Raw genomic sequence first — 20,360 nt, forward strand, 5'->3', positions numbered from 1 at the left:
GGTTTCTTAAAACTGACACCAAAAACACAAGCAAGCAAAGAAAAAAATAGATAAATTACACTAATCAAAATTAAAAATTTTGTTTGTTGAAAGACACTATCAAGAAAGTGAAAAGACAAACCCACAGAATGGGAGGAAATATTTGCAAATCATATAGAATATAAGGGGCTAGTATCCAGAATATATTTTTTAAAATCTTACAGCTCAACAATCAAAAGAAAATTAACTCAATTTGAAAATAACCAAAGGATTTGAATAGACATTTCTCCAAAGAAGATACATAAATGGCCAATAAGCACATGAAAAGATGCTCACCGTTAGGCATTAAGGAGATGTCAATAAAAGCCACAGTGAGGTACCACTTCACACCTACTAAGATGCCTATAATTTCTTTTTTAAAGTAAAATAACAGGTGTTGATGAGGATATGAAGAAATCGGAACCCTCATATGTAGCTGCTGAGAATGCAAAATGGTGCGTCTTCCGTGTAAAATGGTAGTGATCAAAATGATAAAACATAGTTACCAACCCATCAATTTCATTCCAAGAGAAATGAAAACATATGTTCACACGAAAACTTGTACATGAATGTTCATCACAGCATTATTCCTCAGGGCCAGAAAGTGACGACATCCTAAATGTCCATTAACTGACGATGGATAAACAAAACGTGGCCTCGCCACACAGTGGAATATTATTCCACCATAAAAAGGAATGAAATTCTGACACATGCTACAACATGGGTGAACCTTGAAAACATGATGCTACGTGAAAGAAGCCAAACACAAAGGGACCGATATTGTATGAAATATCCAGAAGCAGCAAATTCGGAGACAGAATGCGGGTTAGCGGTTGCCAGGGGCTGGGTAGACGGGGCAATGGAAAGTGATGCCTCATAGGTAGGTATGGGGTTTCCTCTGGGGCGAGGAAAATTGAAAATTCGATTACAGTGACAGTTGCGCTATGACTATAGCCGCACTGTGACTATATTAAAACCACAGAATTGTATGCTTTAAAGGGGCGAATTTTAGGGTAAAAATGTTTCATGTCCAAATTATAGGAACCAGAATCGTCCCATTAATTTCACAAACCAGTGCCCAGGAGACACTCCGTGCTGAGTGGCCGGCAGTGGGCTGGATACTGAGGACGGAGCGGTGAGACTGAATCCGTCCTGGGGTCTTGGTGCTGAAACGGGCATCAATGTAGCCAGTGATTACGACCCCCGACCCAGGGGTTAGAGACCCGCACTGGAATCCACTGGTTAGAACCTTGAGCTTGACCTTGGGTTCATGTCTCCTTTCCAGGTCTGCCACATGGGGCTAATAATCAGCACTTTCCCCCGAGGGTTGTCGGGAGGAGAAATAGACACAGACTGGCGCGGGGTCTCGCGAACCTCGGCGGGAAAAAGCGGGCACCACCCGGAAGTCGCCGCGCGCGTCCCGGCGGTTGCCTAGCAACCGGGCAGGGCGTGGCGGCCGCGCGGCCATGGACGCGCGGGGCCGGACAGTGAGCGCCGCGGTGCAGGAGCACCTGAGGCGGCTGTGTCTGCATGAGTTCCCCTGCGGCATAGGCAGCTGGGTGCGGACGCCGGCGGGGGTGGCCAGAGGGACCCAGGGACCTGGAGGCCGGAGGGGGCGGGCCAGGGGCGGGCCGGGGCCTAAGGACTGAGAGCAGGGCCGGGCAGGGCTGGGGGTCCGGTCTGGAGACCGCAGAGGAGGTTTGCATCTGGGCGTTTAGGGAGCGGCCTGACCGGGGTGGGTGCGGGGCTGAGGACTGGAGTGGGGATGGGACATTGCAGGGTGGGCGGAAGGGGCCCCCACCGGTGCCCGTGGGCGTTGACCCAGGGTGGAGGGCAGGGACCCCCAACCTGAGTGCATCAGGCTGATCTGGGCAGGGCCTCTCGCTCTCAAAGACTCCAGGTTCCTTTTGAGGTGAAAAGCTCGTCCTAAGAGCAGTGCCTGCAGCTGCGATGTGGCCAGAGGGGCCATGTCATCGGCCAGGTGCCCCCGGTGGGGAGGAGGAGCGGGACAGGGAGACGGGGGTTTCCCTAAGTGTTCAGAATCCGGACCGGTTCCGGGGACTCCGTGGGAAACTGGGCCCTACACACTCGGCAGCGCTAAGGGGAAGTGGGTGTTTCCTCAACAAACGTTGCTTGAGCACCCACTGTGTGCCTGACACTGTGCTGACCTTTAGGGTTTCATAGATGTCTCTCAAGTCTCCTGGTCCTGAATTTACCTTTTCAGCCTTGCAACCTCTTCTCCAGAAACCTTTCCTTGATGAATTACACCCCATAGATTGCCCTTTGCGTGTCCTGGCTTCTAGGACATAAATCTTTCCTTAAATGTTTAATCACTTTTACTTACATCTTCAGGGTTCCCAGCTCAAGAGCAAACTCCTAAAGGCAGGAATGGACCTTATTATTGTTTTTTATCTTCCGTCGTCTGTAGTTCGGTCCATGGCTGATAACCAGTCAAAAGTGTCAATTACTCATTGCCTACATTTTCCAAACTCTTTATCCCTGATTGTCCTATTTTATAATGTGTTCAATTTTGAGAGTTTCAACTCCTTGAGAGCGCTGAGTCATAAACAGAGAAATTCTCCACCTCCACCACTGCAGAATAAGTCTCGCTTTCTTCCTCAAACGTGGCGATCATGGAGGGAGCTGATCCCCAGAGAGGAGGTCGCGGGGAGCCCTGGGGAGGAGACAGTGGAGGACCTGCTGGGCCTGGTCTGCAGCCCCCACTCACCCTGGGCTCTGCTGGAAGGCTCCAGTGCAGAGGACCGTTTTCTGAGACAACTGGCCGTCCAAAATCCCCGGATGCTCAAAGACACCTTTTTCTACTCCTACTTCAGGTCCCTCCAGGTGGTGGACAAGCAGGTGAGTGTGGGTGCCGGCCCCAGCGTACAGAGTTGACTAGGAGGCCAGCCCCTTCCAGCACTGAGTAGTAAGATGTAGGCATTAAGTGGGGGGGGGGGGGCTGGGGGAACCTCTGTCCTTCTAGTTAACTCACCAGCTCGTCCACCAAGCACAGCCAGCTGCTCACTTACTCTTTGTGTGTCTTTTTCTTTCTTCACTCTGGGTGGGATTCCACTGTGTATCTTCTCGAGCTGATGTGTGGAGCACCCTGCTGTCGGCCCTCCTGGGTCCTAGTAGAAATCTTTTACAGAGTTTATATTGGTTTTACTTAATTTAAACTGTGGGTGCCAGGGGTTGGGGGGGCAGCATAGTACTATAGTAATTTCTGTTCCTAAAATGCCTTCTTTGCTTATATCAATAACAGAGCCCCCACATTGCATGGAAACGAGACCTTGGCCTTCCTGGGTTTGCTTGTCCTTTCCCAGAGAAACTGCATTACACAGTACTTGGGGGGTGTGAAGGGGGAGCGACTCCTGCCGCCTTGCCTGGGACTGGCCCTGTGTTAACACTGAAATCCTCATGTTCCTGGAATCCCTCAGTCCTAGGCAAGCTGGCACGGTCGGTCACCCTAGAGAAGAGGCCAGTCAGGAAAGGCTTCTAATGTGCTGGAGGCCACAGAGAACTGGGGGCTCATGGACAGGCTCTGAGCTTCTGTCTGACCCCGCCGTGTGTAAACTAGAGGGACTCCTTTAGGCCTTAGGGTTCACTGTGGCTCTGGGCTAGATAGTAAAGGAGATGGGATTCCCGCCCTCGGGAGCTCACAGTCCCACACGGGGACAGGACACTGAGCTGGAAGTGGTACAGCACCCAGTCAGAGGAGGGGTGAGGCTTGAAGAGGCGAGAGAGAACTATAGTGACTGAGACAGTGCGGTCCTGCCAGAGTGATGCTGGAAAGGCTCCCAGGAGGGGAGGGGGAGCGGCTGTGGGAGGCGTCTTGCAGGTGGGTCAGCTGGTACCGTCCTCGTCCTCGTGTAGACTTGCTTTCTGCTGCAGCCCTGCCTCGCCCACCAGAGCGCTTAGCTTCCTTGCCTTCTCTCCCAGGTGAGCCTGGTGGATAAAGACCTCCTGAAATTTTCGAAGCTTGAAGAGTTGGTACTGAGTGCTAATCAAATCAAGGAGATAGATGCTGTCAATCTGCCCCCAACTCTCAAGGTAAAGGAGCCCAGGTTCCGTTTCAGCTCTTTGGGCCCGCTTTGCCCCGCAGCCTGCCCTGCACACAGAACTTACTCAGGCCCAGCCCCCGGCTTTTCAGAGGTGGGTCAGATTCCTCAAAAAGTCTTAATTCCTTAGGACCCTGCGGCAATTCCCTTGCTAGGTCTAGCCCAGAAGAATTGAAGGCAGGGACCCAGATTCTTGTACTCCGGTGTTCATAGCAGCATTATTCATCAATAGCCAAAAAAGTGAGACAGCCCCAGTGTCCATCAACAGATGGTGGATAAGCAGAATGTGGTCCGTCCCTGTAACGGACTGTTACTCAGCCATACAAAGGAATGACACGTGCTACACCATGGAGGAACCTTGAAACCGTTATGCTGGCTGACAGGCCAGACACAAAAGGCCCCGTGCTAGATGAGACAGAAAGGAGAGGAGAGGTTACTAGGGGCCGTGGGAGCTGGGGGTTGGGGGCAGCGGGGAGTTCAGCTTAACAGGTATGGAGTTTCTGTTTGGAGGTGATGAAAAGTTTTGGAACTAGACAGTAGTGATGGTTGTACAACAATATGAATGTACTTACTGCTGCTGAATTTTATACTTCAAAATGGTTAAGAAGGCAAATTGTTACATATATTTTACCACAATAAGAAACAGTTTGTTAAAAAAGGTAGGCTAGGCTTTATTATGAGTCTTCAGATGAGCATATCAGAGTGGCCTCCATTTTAAGTCAGATGCTGAGATTAGCAGATTTAGTGGCAGAAGGGACTCAGGGCTGTGACATGCCCAAGAGAACACCCCGTGAGGCCCTGCAGGAGAAACACAAGAACCTACTCTTCTCTTCAGGTTTATTCCGTATCCATCCAGGGTCGCTCGGGCTTTCCCAGAGACCTGTTGCCATGGGTGGAGAAGCTGCCAGAATGTCATGTACCCTGCCCAATGTCCCTCCCAGTCCTGATTTTAAAGTTTCCTTCACAAAAGAAATAGAAACTTTCCAGCACCTGCTACGGAGACATTCTTTTCCAGGGTTTTTATAAGAGACTCAGGTGGACACAGGGAGGCATGGCCTGAGTCATGGGAATTCCTCTTGAGCTTCCCAGGGTGGAAGGAAGGCCCGGGAGGGAGGGTGCCGGGCTCTAAGGGCTGTCCCCACTTGTCACAGGTGTTGGAGCTCTATGGCAACAGCATCACCAGCATGGAGTGCCTGTGCGTTCGCCCGCCCCCCGGCCTTCAGCACTTGGGGTTAGGGCACAACAAACTCCTAGGCCCCTCGCAGAGTCTGTACGTCACAGCCAGACACTGGTAACTCGGGAGCCCTGAATGGGGAGCGAGGGGAAGGAACGAAGTGTTAGATTTGGGCGTTCCACCATGGTGGCTTGAGGGACCCAGCTCTGCTCTTTGCTCTAGTAGCTCATGGTTGGCTCCAGACCTAAGGTTTATTTCTCTGAATAAACAGGGAGACCTGAACTCGAATGCCGTGTTTTGGGGCAGGGTCTCACGAGGAGGCGCTGTTGACATTTTGGCGGCCTCGTGCATGGTCCTCTCTACCCCTCAATGCCGGAAGCACCTTCCCACACCAGTTGTGACAACCGAAATGTCTCCAGATAGTGTCAGAGGTCCGTGGGGGACAAAATTGCCCTGAGCTGAGAGCCACTGCCCTGCAGACAACTCTTGTCCCCTTGGTGGCTGAGCAGTGGGAAACTGAAGACCCTGGATCTGAGAAGTCTGGGGGATCAGAGGCCACCCCTGAAAAGCCATCGGTGGCTGGGAAGGCTTGTCAGAGCTGGCTGGGAATATATGAGCAATTAAGTGCACTTCCACGGTGGAAAGTTCACAAACTTCATTATCTGACTTGTAGACACCCAGGGTTTCAGCGTCCTGGGTGGCACTTCCTGGGGTTCACTATGATTCCCTCCCTTGTGGTCCAGAAAGGGCAGAGGGCATAGGTCAGCCTCGCTTCCCTGCTTTTCCATGTGACGTGGGGAATGCACTCTTGGAAGGTCCCTCTTCTCTGACCATAATTTCCTCCTTCCCCTTTCTCCTACTCGTGGCTGTGCTGTCTCCATACTGTCTTGGCCGCGCACGTACAATTCCATCGCTTTCTCCCACTGAACGCAATGTAACGTGGGAAGGAGGCATACACTTGGGCTTCAGACACGTACCACGGACAGAGTACCAAGTGTTTAGAATTTTTGTTTAAACTTTTAAAATTTATTTTAAGGATGTTTTTCTAGGACCCATCAACTCCAAATCAAGTAGTTGTTTCAATCTAGTTGTGGAGGGTGCAGCTCACATTGGCCCATATGGGGATCGAACCGGCAACCATGTTGTTAAGTGCACTGTGCTCTAACCAACTGAGCTAACTGGCTGCCCCATGTTCGGATTTTTAATTTGGAAAATAATATTCCCCACACACCTACGTAACCTGCTTAATGCCGAGTGTAGGTTTCTTAAAAACCTCCATCTTTCACTGCTTTGAACTTAAAAGAAGTGTGGTGGTCTGATGACCCTAGTTCTGCTGAAGACGGCTGACGTTGGTTCAGGTCTGTGTGCTGGTCCCACGAAGTGTTCTTCTCAAGCATTGCCTTCCCGCTGACTGGCTGGCCAGCATCACCGGCAGGAAGGGAGGATGGGGAGAGGAAGTACCCGACTTGGTCAGTGGGAGATCGCGGGGATGATGGCGAGAGATTGTGCTGAGGTGGCGTCTCCTTGTGTTTATCTTGCCTCTGTTCTCAGAGCTGAAATCAGTTTGCTTTCTAGTCTGTTCAGTGGGGAAACCACCCTGCCTCCTCCCTGGCCCTCTTCACCTCCTCTGTCCTCACTGGTATGCGCTTCTCCACCCATGTGCCCCCAAGAGATGAACCACATGGCTTGCTGTGCCCGACTGCCAGTTCCGCCTTGGAAAGCGCCCTCCAGCTTCTCGACCCCCCAAGCCTCCTGCATCCCCTTCTCAGGTCCCCATATTACCTGCCACTCCTACCCCACCCACGGCTCCTCCTCAAGTGGCTTCCCTCTGCCTCCCTTGCCAGTCTGCCTGTCTTTGTTGAGAACCTTCTAGATGCACAAAACCAACATTGTGCAAGCTCCATAGGAGACGTTTCATCTAGAAGAGAAGATGTGTGTCAACAGAAGTCAGGTGGAGGCAGGATGTGCCGAGGGCCATCTCTGTGCCACAATGAGGATGGCAATGTCATAGAGAGAGGACAGTAGAGCCAGGGGGTCCTTCCTGATGGGAGGCACTAACTTGGGTCAGGAACCGCCCACGGCGTGCGAGCCGCGGTGCATCGGGCCCCCTGTCCGGCCTGGACACGGGGTGCTGGGCGAGGTGGGCAGGCTGCTGCTTGCCTCTCTGACGGCCCTGTTTGCCTTCCAGGCCCAACCTCATGTCGCTGGACCTGGGCTTCAACGCCCTGACGGACCTGCAGGGCCTGATGGGCAGCCTGAGCAGCCTGCGGCACCTGCGGCTGCTGGTGCTACAGGGGAACCCGCTGGCCCTGGTGCCCTACTACCGGGGCTTCACCATCGACAGCCTGGCCGGGCTCTGCGCGCTGGACGACGTCACCGTGTCTCCCAGTGAGAGGCACCAGTTCCGTGGGCTCAGCCGCAGTGGGGGTGAGGGGGCCGCTGCGCAGGCAGGCATCGCCCGTCTGCTGCCCGACTGCGGGTCTGTCCCCACAACTCCCCGGGTGACCAGACCCTGGTTGGGTGCTGCTCTCCCAGATTTGATCCCTGTGGTGAGGATTTGGCGGCAGAAGGTCTGGGGGCCAGGACCACCTCGGTCCCCTCCCTTCCTAGGCAAATGGAAACGTTCTTTAGATCAGTCTTCATTTCCATGACGGCTTGAGATCACCCCCTGGTGGCCCGCGCCACGAGCTGCACCAGAGCCTTCTCAAGGTCGGGGTGATAAACATTGATAACAGCCACACCTACTGTACGCAGGGCACGTGCTGAGCTCACACTGATTCTCAATCTGGAACCAGCCTGCAAAGCAGCTACTATAGTTTCCGTTATACAGATCAGGGAAACAAGGCTTACGAGGGGTGTTGCACCAAAAAGAGACTAACCCAAAGTCAGTGGGTTTGAACTTGGCGGAACTGGGATCGAACCCAGGTCTGCCAACTCCAAGTCTCAGTCCCCATGGAGGGGAGCCTGCAGGCAGCCTGCTCGCCCCACCCCCTCTCGCTGTCTGTCTTCCCAGTTCCATCCCGGAGGGCCCCTCACTCCTCCACTTTCCCCTTGCAGACTTCTTGGCACACGAGGCACAGTTCGTGGTGACGATTGGAAGTGTCACAGGGGTTCTGGACACGTCAGTCTTGGACCCAGAACCAGGGCCGCAAGGCCCGTTTATCACTTACAGCTATTATGTGACCTACGATTTTGTGGAAGACGAGGAAGGTGAAGGGAGCGAATACGTGGAAGGTGTGCTGGCCGAGGTGTGCGCCCCCGCTGGGCTGGTCCTGGGGATGTGGGGTGGGGGGCTCTGCCCTCGGGTCCACGGGGTCTCCCTCAAGGGCAGAACGGCTTCTTCAGGCCCAGGGAAGTCCTGAACATGACCTCCTGGAGTCAGAGCGTAGTCCTGGCTTGCGCTCAGCCCCTTTCTGGCAGCTGGAGTCACTCCCAACCGCTCCCACCCTCTTGGCCCTTTGAAATCAGAGCTATGGGCTGAACTAGGAAGCAGCCCAGAATGTCACAGCGAAGCTGATTACTCCCAGCCCCAGCCTGCAACCTCTGCACCTCCCATAAGAGGACACCCAAGGAAATCGCCGACTTGGAGAGGGGGGGATGCCCCCCCCTGCACAGCTGCATGAGACCTCTCAGAAGAAACAAGTCTAGCGTTTTCGTTTTCTTAACTTCCTGCCCCTCACATTCACGTGTGTGCTCGGGCTTCGCATCCAGCCAAACGTTGACCTCTGTACACACATTCACACTGCGTGGGATGAGTCCCTGAAGACGCCGCGCTGCCTGTTTTCGTTCTTCTCCGGCAGATCGTCAAGCCCTCTCCCAGCGGGGAGCAGTTAGGCGACGAGATCCCCCAAGAGGTCATCCCCAAAGAGGTCATCCCCGAAGAGGTCATCCCCGAAGAGGTCATCCCCGAAGAGGTCAGCCCCGAAGAGGTCATTCCCGAAGAGGCTAAGGATCCTGTAGAGTCCGTGCCCACGACGACGTCCCAGTCGGCAGAGATGGAGTCCGTGGCCTCGGGCGGGTCGACGCCCCTGCCCACGTCTGCAGAGGAGCTGGCCAAGCTGCGGCCGCGCACTGACCTGCAGCTCTGCCCGTCCCCAGGGTAAGGACGGAGGCCTGGCCCGCAGCAGGGCCCAGGGTCCCCTGCCGCCCCCTCGGTGGGCTCTTCACTTCGAAGGTTGTGTGTGGGTTTCCTGGCTGCTTCTTTCCTGCAGTCTCTTCTCCCTGAGTTCAGGCCAAGGTTTTCTGAATGCTTGGGTTTCTTTAGTCAACAGACAGAATAAATGGACAGCCCGTTTCATTTCAGCCTTAGGGCTGAGCGCCTTTGCAGGTTAACTGTTTACATTCATTTAGAACTTCTGGCATCTAACACATGGTATGAATCTTCCAACCTGAATACTAGGTTCTTTCTCGCCTTCATAAGTCTGTTCTAGTCCATTCCATGGGCTTCGTATGTGTCACACAGACTGTCTTACTCAACAGTCTTTTTTGATGAAGAATTTTACAAGAACTTAGAGTCAGTTCTCATTTAGTGTTGAAGTTCTGTTAACCGATTTTGTACTCATTTCAAAACACTGAGCTTTGTTTGGGTTTATTATTATTATTAATTTTACAAAATTCCCGCTGTCAGCTTCTGTTGGTATTTGATTCTTCTGATGACCAGAGTGCAGAAAACAAAATCTGCAACTGAGATCCAGCTAAATGAGCTTTCTCTTCATGTAGACTCTGCTGCGACGCCCTCAACGAATTTGAGAAGCTAGCATCTCTTACAATGTGTGAAAAGAATTAATTTTAAAAAATTATTTGAAACCTCAAGTAAAGTAAATGATACAGCCTTGTTGAGAATATGGGGGAGCTGAAGTCGCCCATACCCTGGTTCCCACTGGTGGCAGAACCAAGGGGACAGCTGTCCCGGCTGCCAGAGAGAAGCTGGAACCAGCCAGTCAGGACCAGGGTGCTGAGTTCATCACAGCAGATTCCACTGTTGGTAGTGGTAGTTTACTTTTTGGAAAGATTCACAAAAAAGTAAGAGCCACAAATAATTCTACCACTTAAAACATCATGTAAATTAGAAAAATGTCCTCCCATCCGTCCATCTAACTCATCCCATAGAATTAATTGCTCTTAACAGGCACAGTTCTGGGCTGTGAACTAGTAAGATGCTAACGACCTGTTCTGTTACCCATCTCGGGAGGGAAATGAACAAACAGCAGTACCCTACACTCTGCATAATAACAGCTACGCCTGGTGGCACAGGGGGGTGTGCTCCTAGGATGGCACGTAGGAGGAGACAGCTGAGGAAGTTTCCATACGGAGGAAGGGGCAGGGGGAAGGGTGGGAAAGCAATAGGGCCGGAAAGGTAGATAAACAGAAAAAAAGGGTAGTTTCTCCTAAGCGGAAACTATTAAAAAGTTTTAAGTGGGTTTGTATTTAGGGACGATGACTGTGGTGGAGACGATGGTCTGAAAACAGCTTGTGTCCACTTTTTTCATCACTTCCCTGGAGGGTTTTTTGAGTGTTATCCTTGATGTATTTGTATATAATATTTTATCGCTAGGGGTTTGCTTTTTTTTTTTTTTTTTAAGTCAGGAGGTTATGAAATTTCTTTAATCTGGAAGTGCAGTTATTCACATTCTACCTCTGAGTCTTTCTTTCTGTAGCACTAATTTTTAAAATCAGTTATTGTCACATTTCCTCCATTTTTATGTTTCCCTCTTAACATTTTTTTTTTTTTTTTGCACAGTTGATTTACACAGTTTGCGAGCCCTGGACTGAATTATTTTATTGGGCTTCTATTATATTTCAATCCATACATAACTTTATCTTTGATTGCATTTTCCTATTGTTTGAGGGGAAAATGTCTCCCACCTCAGTGCTGGAATAACTTCTACTTTCTTCTAGTTTTTACTAATGTTTAACTCAGACATACTTTAAATTTGTTATAGTATATTATTAATTCTCCTTCATGCTGTAATCCAGTTTTTAAAACAATGTATGTTACACTAGTTCCCAACCATAGTCACATATGATATCCTAATACTAAAATAACTCTAATTATAGATTCTGAATTTTGGTCTGGGGGGTCATTGTTTCTGCTTTTGATCCAATAGCTTACTATTTTGAGAATTTTTACTTTCCAATATGCTTTAAAAATCTGGGGGCATAAATAACATGTATTCATTTATTAAAGAATCTAGTCGTTCATAAAGTACCTGTTTTGGTGTTCCCAGAGCTAGACTAGGTTCTAGGTATGTGAAAATGAATAACGACCTCACATTACTGGAGTCCACAGTTTACAACGTCATTATCTTTTTTTTATTGTGATAAAATACACATAACATAAAATTTCCATTTCCCATTTTATCCATTTTTAAGCGCACACAGTTCGGTGGCATTAAGTACATTCCTGTTGCTGTGCAGCCATCACCACCGTCCATGTCCAGAACTTTGTTATTTTCCCGAACTGAAATTCTGTTCCCATTAAACTAACTCCCTATTCCCACCCCCAGCCCCCGAGAACCTCTCTTCTATTTTCTTTCTCTCTGAATTTGACTATTCTAGGTACCTCACATAACTGAAATCATACGGTATTTGTTGTTTTGTGTCTGGCATGTTTCACTCGGCATCATGTGTCCACATTGTTGCATGTGTCACCACTTCCTTTTTTAAGGCTGAATAATATTCCACTGCATGGTTAGCCCATATTTGTTGTTATGAATAACGCTGCTGGGAATGCTGGTGTTTGGACGTCTGTTCAAGTCCCTGTCATTCTCTTTGAAGTGTGTTCTGCGGAATTCCTGCTTCTCTTCCAGGTGCATTTCCACACTCAGTTTGTCAAGCCCTGAGACTTTTTACTGGCACTAGAGTATCACTTTGTAATGATTCAGGGAATGTGAAACACTTCTACTGTTTACTACTACTTTGCTGAAGCTTTTAAAATCTTCTGATTCATTGTTGGCTCGTTCCTGTCCCCCGTTCAGCGACTGTCACCCCCTGGAGGAAATCTCCACGCGGCATTCACCGGTTCACTTTCTCCTCTGTGCCATATGTCTGCCCGGCCTCCGGGGCCCCCAGTCCCGCTCTGGTCACGTCTTCTCACAGCACCCCACAGCCTTGTCCCTGGTCCTGGGTCACGAGCCCCATCTTCGTCTCCCTGTGCAGGACTGTACTCTTCAGCACGGTCCGCAAGCCCTGGGCTGACGTCATCCAGTGCAACTACGAGATGCAGCACAGGCTCAGGGATCTGGTGCCACTCAAGGCCTTCCTGCTGGCGGGGACCACCGTGACCGTCGTGGAGGAGAAGGTGGGCCTGGCGTTCTCTGTGGCCCCCATGTTGCCCCCCCTGCCCCCGCCCCATTCCGGTTTTCTGTCATGGCGTCCGGAGTCCTGCTCCCTTGTTAGCGTGGTCCCAGCACCTTTCCAGAAAGATCCCAGCCAGCCCAGCTTAGCCCATGTTCACTCAAGGCCGCCTCGCTATCTCCTAGATTCTCTCCTGGCCTGTAGTGCCACCTCTCGTCGACAGTCCCTTGTCTACCAAGAAAGGAAAAGGGGAGAAGGACAAGAAACAGAAGGAGAAAGGCAAGCAGGGGAAAGACGGGAACGACAAGGCAGCAGCCAAAGGGGAGAAAGAGACGGCCAAGGTAGCACTGGCCCTGGGGTGGCGGCGCTGGGCGGTCCCTGCCTGGTACTGTCACCCTCCCGGCCTCTCCCCGCAGGAAGGGAAGGGGTCCAAGAAGAAGAGAGAAGTTCCTAAGGAACTCCGCCAGGACCCACCCGTCCTGCGGGTGCTGGGCAGCGGCCGGGTGCTCCTGGAGCCCCTGCTGATGGGGGAGCCTCTTGTGTCCACCGTGTGCAACTTTGGGGTGATCCGCACCATGGAATCCGACAGGCTGACATTTTTCAGGGTATGTTAAGGCCCCTGACAGGCCCCGCCCCCACAGAAATGACACTGGGCAAGGAAGGGCCACGGGGCCGGTCATGGGAGGGAGGAGGACGGACTCTGCACCGTGAAGCCCCTCCAGAAGCCCCAGCATTGCACAGGAAGGCCGGGAGGAGGGCCTGTCCCGAGGCCACGGGGCAGGGGTACGGGGCCCCAGCTCTGCGGGTCACCAGCCTGTCTGACAGCCTTCTCAGGTGCAAGGAGCGAGGCAAGTGGGCAGGCAGGGCCCGCTCCTCCCTAGGAGACCCAGCCCTGCCTCCGGGACCAGGAGACGCCCTGGCAGGGGTGGGGGCGCCAACAGGAAGGTACCGGAATCTGCATCCCTCACTCTAGTGAGCATCTCATTCTGTGGTTCTTTCAGGACTCAAAGAATAAGAAAGCTAAAAAAGGTAAGAGCCAATGGTGGTGACTGAGGGCAGAGAGTGTTTCCTGAGGACCTGTCCTCATGCCTGGGGGCTGCCGCAACAGAGCACCACAGACTGGGTGGCTCGTAAACAACAGGCATTTATTTCTCGCAGCTGGGGAGACTAGGAAGAGCAAGCCCAAGTTTTCAGCAGTGTCAGGTGAGGGTCCTCTTCCTGGTTCACAGCTGGGCAGCTTCTCTCTGTCTTCACATGGCGGAAGGGGGAGGGGTCTCTCTGGAGCTTCTTTCATAAGGTCCTTAATCCCATTCATGATGGCTCCGCCCTCGTGACTTAATCACTTCCCAAAAGCTCCACTTAACTCATACCATCACCTTTAGGGGTTAGGATGTCACATATGAATTTTGGAGGGGGGAGGGGAACACAAACATCAGACCGTAGCAGAACCTGCTGAGGGATCAGCCTGATTTGGGACCAAAGGAAGGGAAGGATGGAGACTCGTATCTTCCAGCCAGTGGGGAGGCCATGCCCATCCTGAGGACCAAGCCCTGTGTCTTCCCTGCAGCCCTGAGACAAGAGTGGCTGACTGTGGGTCAATACCATGGGCAGGAAAAGCATTCTGGGGTAGGAGCCAGGAGGAGGTGGATGGGGGTTCAGAGTTGGGGCTGGCTCAGTGTTTGTCTGGCTCCTGCTTCGTTTGGGTCATGCGCCCTTATTCTCCATAAGAGGCACGTGGACTTGTTCTGTGGGCAGTGGGCAGCCACCCAAGTGTCCGAAATAGATGTTTTAGATACGAGTTTTAGAAAGAAACTTCTAAAGAAACACAGTTTGGAGGGAGAGCTAGCAGACAGGAAGATGAGCTGGGAGGACGCTGCGAAGTGTGAGGCAAGGTCACAGCAGCACTGTCACAACAGCCAAAAAGTGGAAAGAGCCCGAGGGCCCATCAGCGGCTGAATGGATAAATACAAGGTGGCCTCGCCACACCACGGGGTGTTACTCAGCCCTGGAGAGGAGTGAAGGGCTGACACATGCCCCAACATGGATGAACCTTGAGAACGTGATGCTAAGGGAAAGAAGCCAGATACAAAAGGACACATAGGATTCCATTGATAGGAACTGTCCACAATAAACAAAACCCTAGAAACAGAGAGCAGATTAGTGGTTGCCAAAGTTTTTTGGGGGGGGCAGAGGGGAGGAGCCAGAGAATGGGAAGTGACTGCTAATGGGTACGGGGGTTTCCATTTGGGGTGATAAAAAACGTTCTGCAGTTGGATAGCAGTGCTGGTTGTACAACAGTGTGAATATGCTAAAAACCACTGAACTGTACATTTAAAAATATTTAAAATGTTGAATTTTATCTCAATGGAAAAAATTCACCGAAAAAAAGTATGAGGCAAGAATGCTATCTATGTACATGGATTAGGAGACTGAATGTGAAGATGTCGGTTTTCCTCGACTTGATCTATACATTCAGTCTCAGTCATAATCCTAGAGGGATTTTTTTTTTTTTTTTTTGAAAAATCAGCAAGCTGATTCTAAAATGCATATGGAAATGCAAAGGACCTAGAATAGCCAAAACAACTTTAAAAAAGCACAAAGGATTTACACTACTGGACTTCAAGACCCATACAAATACGGCCACGTGATCTGTGATAGAGCTGCTGGGCTAAGACGATCTTAAAATCATTTTTGTTTACATTTTTGCAAATCTCTTTAATGTCTGGCTTAATTGAGGACAGCTGCATTCACATAGCTGCTTCTGCGGTCAGTCCCTTGTGATGTGTTGCTGTGGTTGAACTATATCAGGGGTGTCCGAGCTTTTTTCAACCTTTTTTACCAGGGGCCATATGCAGTAAAATACACAAACAGCCGGGCCACTCACTCGAGGTGAGTACAGAGGTGAAGTACGTATTGCCTCACCTGGTTTCTTTAAGTAAACTAAATATATTTTTGGAATTTGCTGCGGGCCACTTAACAATAGATTGCGGACCGCGGTTGGCCCGCTGGCAGCAGTTTGGACACCCCTGAACTATATGAAGGAATTCCAACCTCAGGTGGACATGTGATTGAAAAAGAGGGGAGTATTTTAGTAGGCTTTAAATAACGATATTCTTTTTTGATATTACTTCAAATATGCCAGCTCGGTTGTTTGTTTGTTTTTGAAGATTACACTGTGAAAGCTGAATCTACGTGGGTGAATTTTTTTTCATAATCAGTATGTAAAAATCCATTGGGCTACCCTGCGTTTTGAATGACTATCACCCGCGCAGTTTGGAACATCAGATATTGGTTTTTGTAAAATACTAGCTCACTGGGTTATGCAGATCTTCCAACTGTTGACGCATTTCATTATACCTGATCCAAAAATCACGTTCTTTAATACCAGCACCCGCATCATGAGAAGAGTCTTTGAGTGTTGGAAAATGAAGTTCATGGTGGCAGAGACAATGTTCCACAATTCTGATTTCTACTTGAAAGCCACGTGTTATACTTTGTCAGAATGCTTTCAGTTGTTTTCTCTGACGTGCCAGGCTTACTTCATGTTTAGAAAATATCTGCCTAATTGTCACGTCTGGATAACCACAGTCTGCCAGTGTCCTTTCAAGGGAAATGGTGGTCCCTAGTTAAATGTGATTTCATTTTATTCGTTACTACCGAGTCTCTGATTCCGAGGCCGGGCCCCCAGCAGACCAAACACGGGTTTGCGTTTTGGGGCCGAGTAATGAGCCCGCGCCGGGCGGCGGAGAACCTGCCGGCTCACCTGTGCGGACTCACGTGCGCGTCTTTTTCCCAGTGTACGAAGGCGACTACCAGCCGGAGCCCCTGACGGTGCAGGTCCAGATCCAGCTGAACCAGTGCCGCTCGGCCGCGGAGGCGCTCCGGCTGCTCGCCGCGTAGCGCGCGCATTAAAAGCTGTTCTGACGACCGCAGCCTCGCGTCTGTCTGGCCGCCGCGCGTCGGGGCAACTGGGCGCCGCGGGAGCCGGGAGGGCTGGGCGGGCGGGGCGCCTCGGCGGGCAGAGGTGCGGTGGGCAGCGCTGATCTGGGGTGGGGGGCGGAGACCCACTGCGGCCCCGGGCCCGCCCTCCAGAAGCCCCGCCTCTGGGTGGGCGTGGTCAGCGCTCGAGGGTCGCGGCCGGGCCCCGCCCACCGCCCGAGCCCAGCGAGGTGCGTGCGGATGGTGCTCGGTGTCCCGCTCCGGTCCGCGGCGCGAGCTGCTCGCCTGAACTCGTCGCCTGTGCCCGACCCGCGACACGGCTCAGGTGGGTCCACGAGGAGCGGGTCGTGCCTCGCTGCTGGGAGGGGGTGTCTCAGTGCCTAGAGGGTCGCCGCAGCTGCCGGTGTCTCTGCTCCCGCCCGAGGAGGGGTTGGGTCTGGGCGCAGCGGGGCCGTCGCCGCACTGTCCGGCGGCCGGCCGGCCTTTCACCCCACTGGTCCGTCGGGGCCCGGCGACCTCTGGCTGCTGCTCGGCTTCGGTTCGCCCCCCTGGGGCCAGAATGGCCGAGCCGGGTGTTGGGGAAGGGGCAGCCTGGGCCGCTTGCCCGGACGCCTCGACCGGCGGCGCTGTTCGCTGTGCTCCCGCCCGGGAGGGTTGTGCACCGCGGGGCTCCTGGTCCGTGCTTGGCGACCGCGCGGCCCCACAACCGCCTTGTAGAGACTGTCGAGTGGAAAGAATGAACCAGCCCTTGACCCTTCCCGTCATTGTGGCATGTCGGGGCCACTAAGCCCCGTGAGGACCCGAGGCAGCCTTTCTCCCAGAAACGATTGCAGACACTTAGGACCCAGCTGCCCACTCGGAGGGGGGTCGAGCACGCGCTGAAGCCGGTGCCGGTTACAAACCAAGCTGCGGGCGGGCGGGGGGTGGGGAGCGGAGGCTGGCACCCCAGGCACTGCGGAGCGGAATGGCTGTTGGTGCGCGCCGTGGAGGGCCGCCGCGGGGCGTGGGCGCAGTGGGAGCGGGCTGGGCCCAGGGCGATCAGGTCCCCCGCGCTGCCCACCCCGGGCCGCGGGACAGCACACGGCAAAACCACGCGGCTGGCTTTGCGGCCTTCCGCATGACTGGCACGACCACCCACCCGGGGCCCCGCACCCTCAGCCCGCGTATCTCCCACACCTGAAACCCGGCCAGCCCTAAGCTCTCCACAGCCACCACCCCAGTCCCAGCTGCGTCTTGGGTCCTGACAAGTTTTCAGCTGGTCTCCTGTTTCCATTTCTGCTCTTCCACCATCCTCCCAGCAGCAGCAAACAATGGAAGTTCTTTCACTACCGCTGCGAAATCCTCCCGTGGGTCTCGGGGCACCTGCAGTGACAGCCGAGCCCGCCCCCAGCCCCGCGCCGCGGCCCTGACGTGCCTGCCTCCTCACGCTGTCGCCGGCTTCACCTCTACCCCTTCCTTCCAGCCACACAGCACTGCTGTCCCCCAGAACTGCACGCCTTCCCTGTAGCTCTGCCCTTAACTGTGCCCTCCGCCTGGCACATTCACCCCAGATCTTCATGTGACTCGGTCCCTTACTCCATTCAGTTCTTGCTCAAATGTCCTTCATGGAGGAGGGTTTTCTAAACGGCGGAGGCTACCGGAACCTTCTCATGACGGTTCCATCACTGCTTTCCTGTCTTCTCAGCACTACCTGAAGTTCATACTGGTTTTTCTGTCCGTCACTGCTCTTGAGAGGGCTGTTGACCTGCCTGTCTTGCCTGCCAACACATCCCTAAGCAGCTAGAAGAGATGTTTGTGGTGGTGGCGGCAGGGACAACAGCATGAGGAACTGGGTGGAAGTGAAGGTTATGGGATGGAGGCCTGGCTTTGCTTCCCTTGACCTTGGGCAGGCCACTCCACTAGTCAGCATTTCTCCACCTTTGTTTGGATTGCTGGGGGACTTAGAAAACTAGAACTCTGTAAGCGGTAGGGACAGGTGAGGGGTGGCCGCAGGGGAGCCATCTCTGGTCCGAGTCTCCAGCTTTCCTACTTGCTTTCATGCTCTTTCTGTGCCTGTGGTTTTTCCCTGAAGCAGTTTGACTCCCCCAGGAAACCCAGGCCACTTCCAGGCCGATGTGAAGGGTGTAGTCTGTGGTGGCCGCCACCATCTGCTGCTGTTGAGGTGATCATTTGAGACACTCAACACAGGGCCTGCCACCCACAGACCAGACTCCAGACTTCTTTTTTTGGAGCCCTGAATATCGTTAGGTACTTAAGAATGAATTTAACCTGAAGCTAAACTAGCTCTGTGCCATTTTCATGGATGCAGATAAGGGACTTGAGTTTCCTGGGAAATGCTGAAAACGCTCGGGGCGCCTCAGTTTTAAAGTGGCTGCAAGTGCTTTTAAAGGGAAAGTTGACCCAAGAGCCCTCTGATGACGGCAGAAGGTGAGGGCTGGCACAGCAGGTGTGCTTCGTCTGTCCTCTGGGAGAGGGACTCTGGAAAGAGCCGGAGGACAAACTGAAAAGAATAAATAAAAGAAGTCCCAAAGGCCAGTAGGAACTTAGCTGCTGGCCTGTGGGATAACGTGCTCTTGGGACCAGGGAGGCGGAGGCGGGGCATGGCCCGGCCCGGGGCGGGCCCGGCTCTCACGGCTCTTTCCTCGCAGGGCCACCATGTTCCGCAGGCTGGGCTGGCTGGTCCTGTACAGTCTCGCTGTGCTGCTGCTCAGCTGCCTGCTCTTCCTGAAGAAGGAAGCCAAGCCGGCAGGGGGCTCCATGGTGCGCCAGCCCTTCTGGGCTCCCCCAGGGCCCCGCCGCAGCCAGTGTCCCCCCAACCACACGGTGGCTAATGCCTCCCTGTCCCTGCCTAGCCGTCACCGCCTCTTCTTGACCTATCGCCACTGCCGCAACTTCTCCATCTTGCTGGAGCCTTCAGGCTGTGCCAAGGACATCTTTCTGCTCCTGGCCATCAAGTCGCAGCCCGGCCACGTGGAGAGGCGTGCGGCCATCCGCAGCACATGGGGTCGGAAGGGGGACTGGGCCAGGCGCCGGCAGCTGAAGCTGGTGTTCCTCCTCGGGGTGGCAGGCCCTGCACCCCCAGCCCAGCTGCTGGCCTATGAGAGTCGGGAGTTCGATGATATTCTCCAGTGGGACTTCGCTGAGGACTTCTTCAACCTGACGCTCAAGGAGCTGCACCTGCAGCGCTGGGTGGCCGCTGCCTGTCCCCAGGCCCACTTCATGCTAAAGGGAGATGATGATGTCTTTGTCCACGTCCCCAATGTGCTGGAGTTCCTGGATGGCTGGGACCCAGCGAAAGACCTCCTGGTGGGAGACGTCATCCGCCAGGCTCTGCCTAACAGGAACACCAAGGTCAAATACTTCATCCCACCCTCCATGTACAGGGCTCGCCACTACCCGCCCTATGCTGGGGGTGGAGGGTATGTCATGTCCAGGGCCACTGTGCAGCGCCTCCAGGCAGCCGTGGAAGAGGCTGAACTCTTCCCCATCGATGACGTGTTTGTGGGTATGTGCCTGAGGAAGCTGGGGGTGAGCCCCATGCACCATGCTGGCTTCAAGACGTTCGGAATACGGCGGCCCCTGGACCCCCTGGACCCCTGCCTGTACAGAGGGCTCCTACTGGTGCACCGCCTCAGCCCCCTGGAGATGTGGACCATGTGGGCACTGGTGACAGATGAGGGGCTCAAGTGCGCGGCTGCCCCCATGTCCCAGCTCCGAGTGGGCTGAGTGAGAGGACTGAGTGTAGATTTTCCCACCGTGATGAGAAATTGAGAACCTTGAAACTTGACCCATGCTGATCACCAGGAAACGCTGACTTAGTTTTTGTAACCCCCTCCCAAACTTTTCTAACTTTGATTAAAAACACTGAAACCTGG

At 53.2% G+C, this 20,360-nt stretch overlaps 2 protein-coding genes across 6 annotated transcripts; both read left to right on the plus strand.

Annotated features, from left to right (window-relative positions):
* The first annotated feature begins 1,444 nt into the window (after positions 1–1,444).
* Positions 1,445–16,478, plus strand: LRRC43 (leucine rich repeat containing 43). Of its 5 annotated transcripts, none has more exons than XM_019734139.2 (13): positions 1,445–1,577; positions 2,617–2,877; positions 3,958–4,068; positions 5,228–5,367; positions 7,439–7,677; positions 8,308–8,498; positions 9,051–9,349; positions 12,409–12,550; positions 12,732–12,887; positions 12,963–13,151; positions 13,548–13,575; positions 13,705–13,749; positions 16,343–16,478. In XM_019734139.2, the coding sequence occupies exons 1-13, from the start codon at positions 1,485–1,487 to the stop codon at positions 16,444–16,446; spliced, it is 1,998 nt and encodes a 665-aa protein (XP_019589698.2). In that variant the 5' UTR covers positions 1,445–1,484; the 3' UTR covers positions 16,447–16,478. The 5 variants fall into 5 exon arrangements, with proteins under 5 accessions (XP_019589698.2, XP_074177864.1, XP_019589696.2 ...); XM_074321763.1 differs by lacking the exon at positions 13,705–13,749 and adding an exon at positions 14,356–14,374 and having other exon boundaries at positions 13,548–13,565; positions 16,295–16,478; XM_019734137.2 differs by lacking the exon at positions 16,343–16,478 and having other exon boundaries at positions 13,705–14,015.
* Positions 16,479–16,592: 114 nt separating this feature from the next.
* Positions 16,593–20,340, plus strand: B3GNT4 (UDP-GlcNAc:betaGal beta-1,3-N-acetylglucosaminyltransferase 4). The gene is made up of 2 exons (XM_019734051.2): positions 16,593–16,810; positions 19,134–20,340. Exon 2 carries the CDS (start codon positions 19,141–19,143, stop codon positions 20,209–20,211), a length of 1,071 nt encoding a protein of 356 aa, XP_019589610.1. The 5' UTR covers positions 16,593–16,810; positions 19,134–19,140; the 3' UTR covers positions 20,212–20,340.
* Positions 20,341–20,360: the final 20 nt, after the last annotated feature.

The sequence above is a fragment of the Rhinolophus sinicus genome, linkage group LG16 (assembly GCF_036562045.2).
Source record: "Rhinolophus sinicus isolate RSC01 linkage group LG16, ASM3656204v1, whole genome shotgun sequence".
Taxonomy (NCBI): Eukaryota; Metazoa; Chordata; class Mammalia; order Chiroptera; family Rhinolophidae; genus Rhinolophus; species Rhinolophus sinicus.

What these genes read in the sequence shown, in the direction of transcription:
- B3GNT4 (XM_019734051.2), top strand. Translation starts at nt 19,141, where the DNA reads ATGTTCCGCAGGCTGGGCTGGCTGGTCCTGTACAGTCTCGCTGTGCTG.
- LRRC43 (XM_019734137.2), top strand. Translation starts at nt 1,485, where the DNA reads ATGGACGCGCGGGGCCGGACAGTGAGCGCCGCGGTGCAGGAGCACCTG. An exon ending in ATCTGCCCCCAACTCTCAAG is followed by an intron (nt 4,069 to 5,227) that starts GTAAAGGAGCCC and finishes CACTTGTCACAG; the next exon opens with GTGTTGGAGCTCTATGGCAA. An exon ending in GGGAGAAAGAGACGGCCAAG is followed by an intron (nt 12,888 to 12,962) that starts GTAGCACTGGCC and finishes CTCTCCCCGCAG; the next exon opens with GAAGGGAAGGGGTCCAAGAA.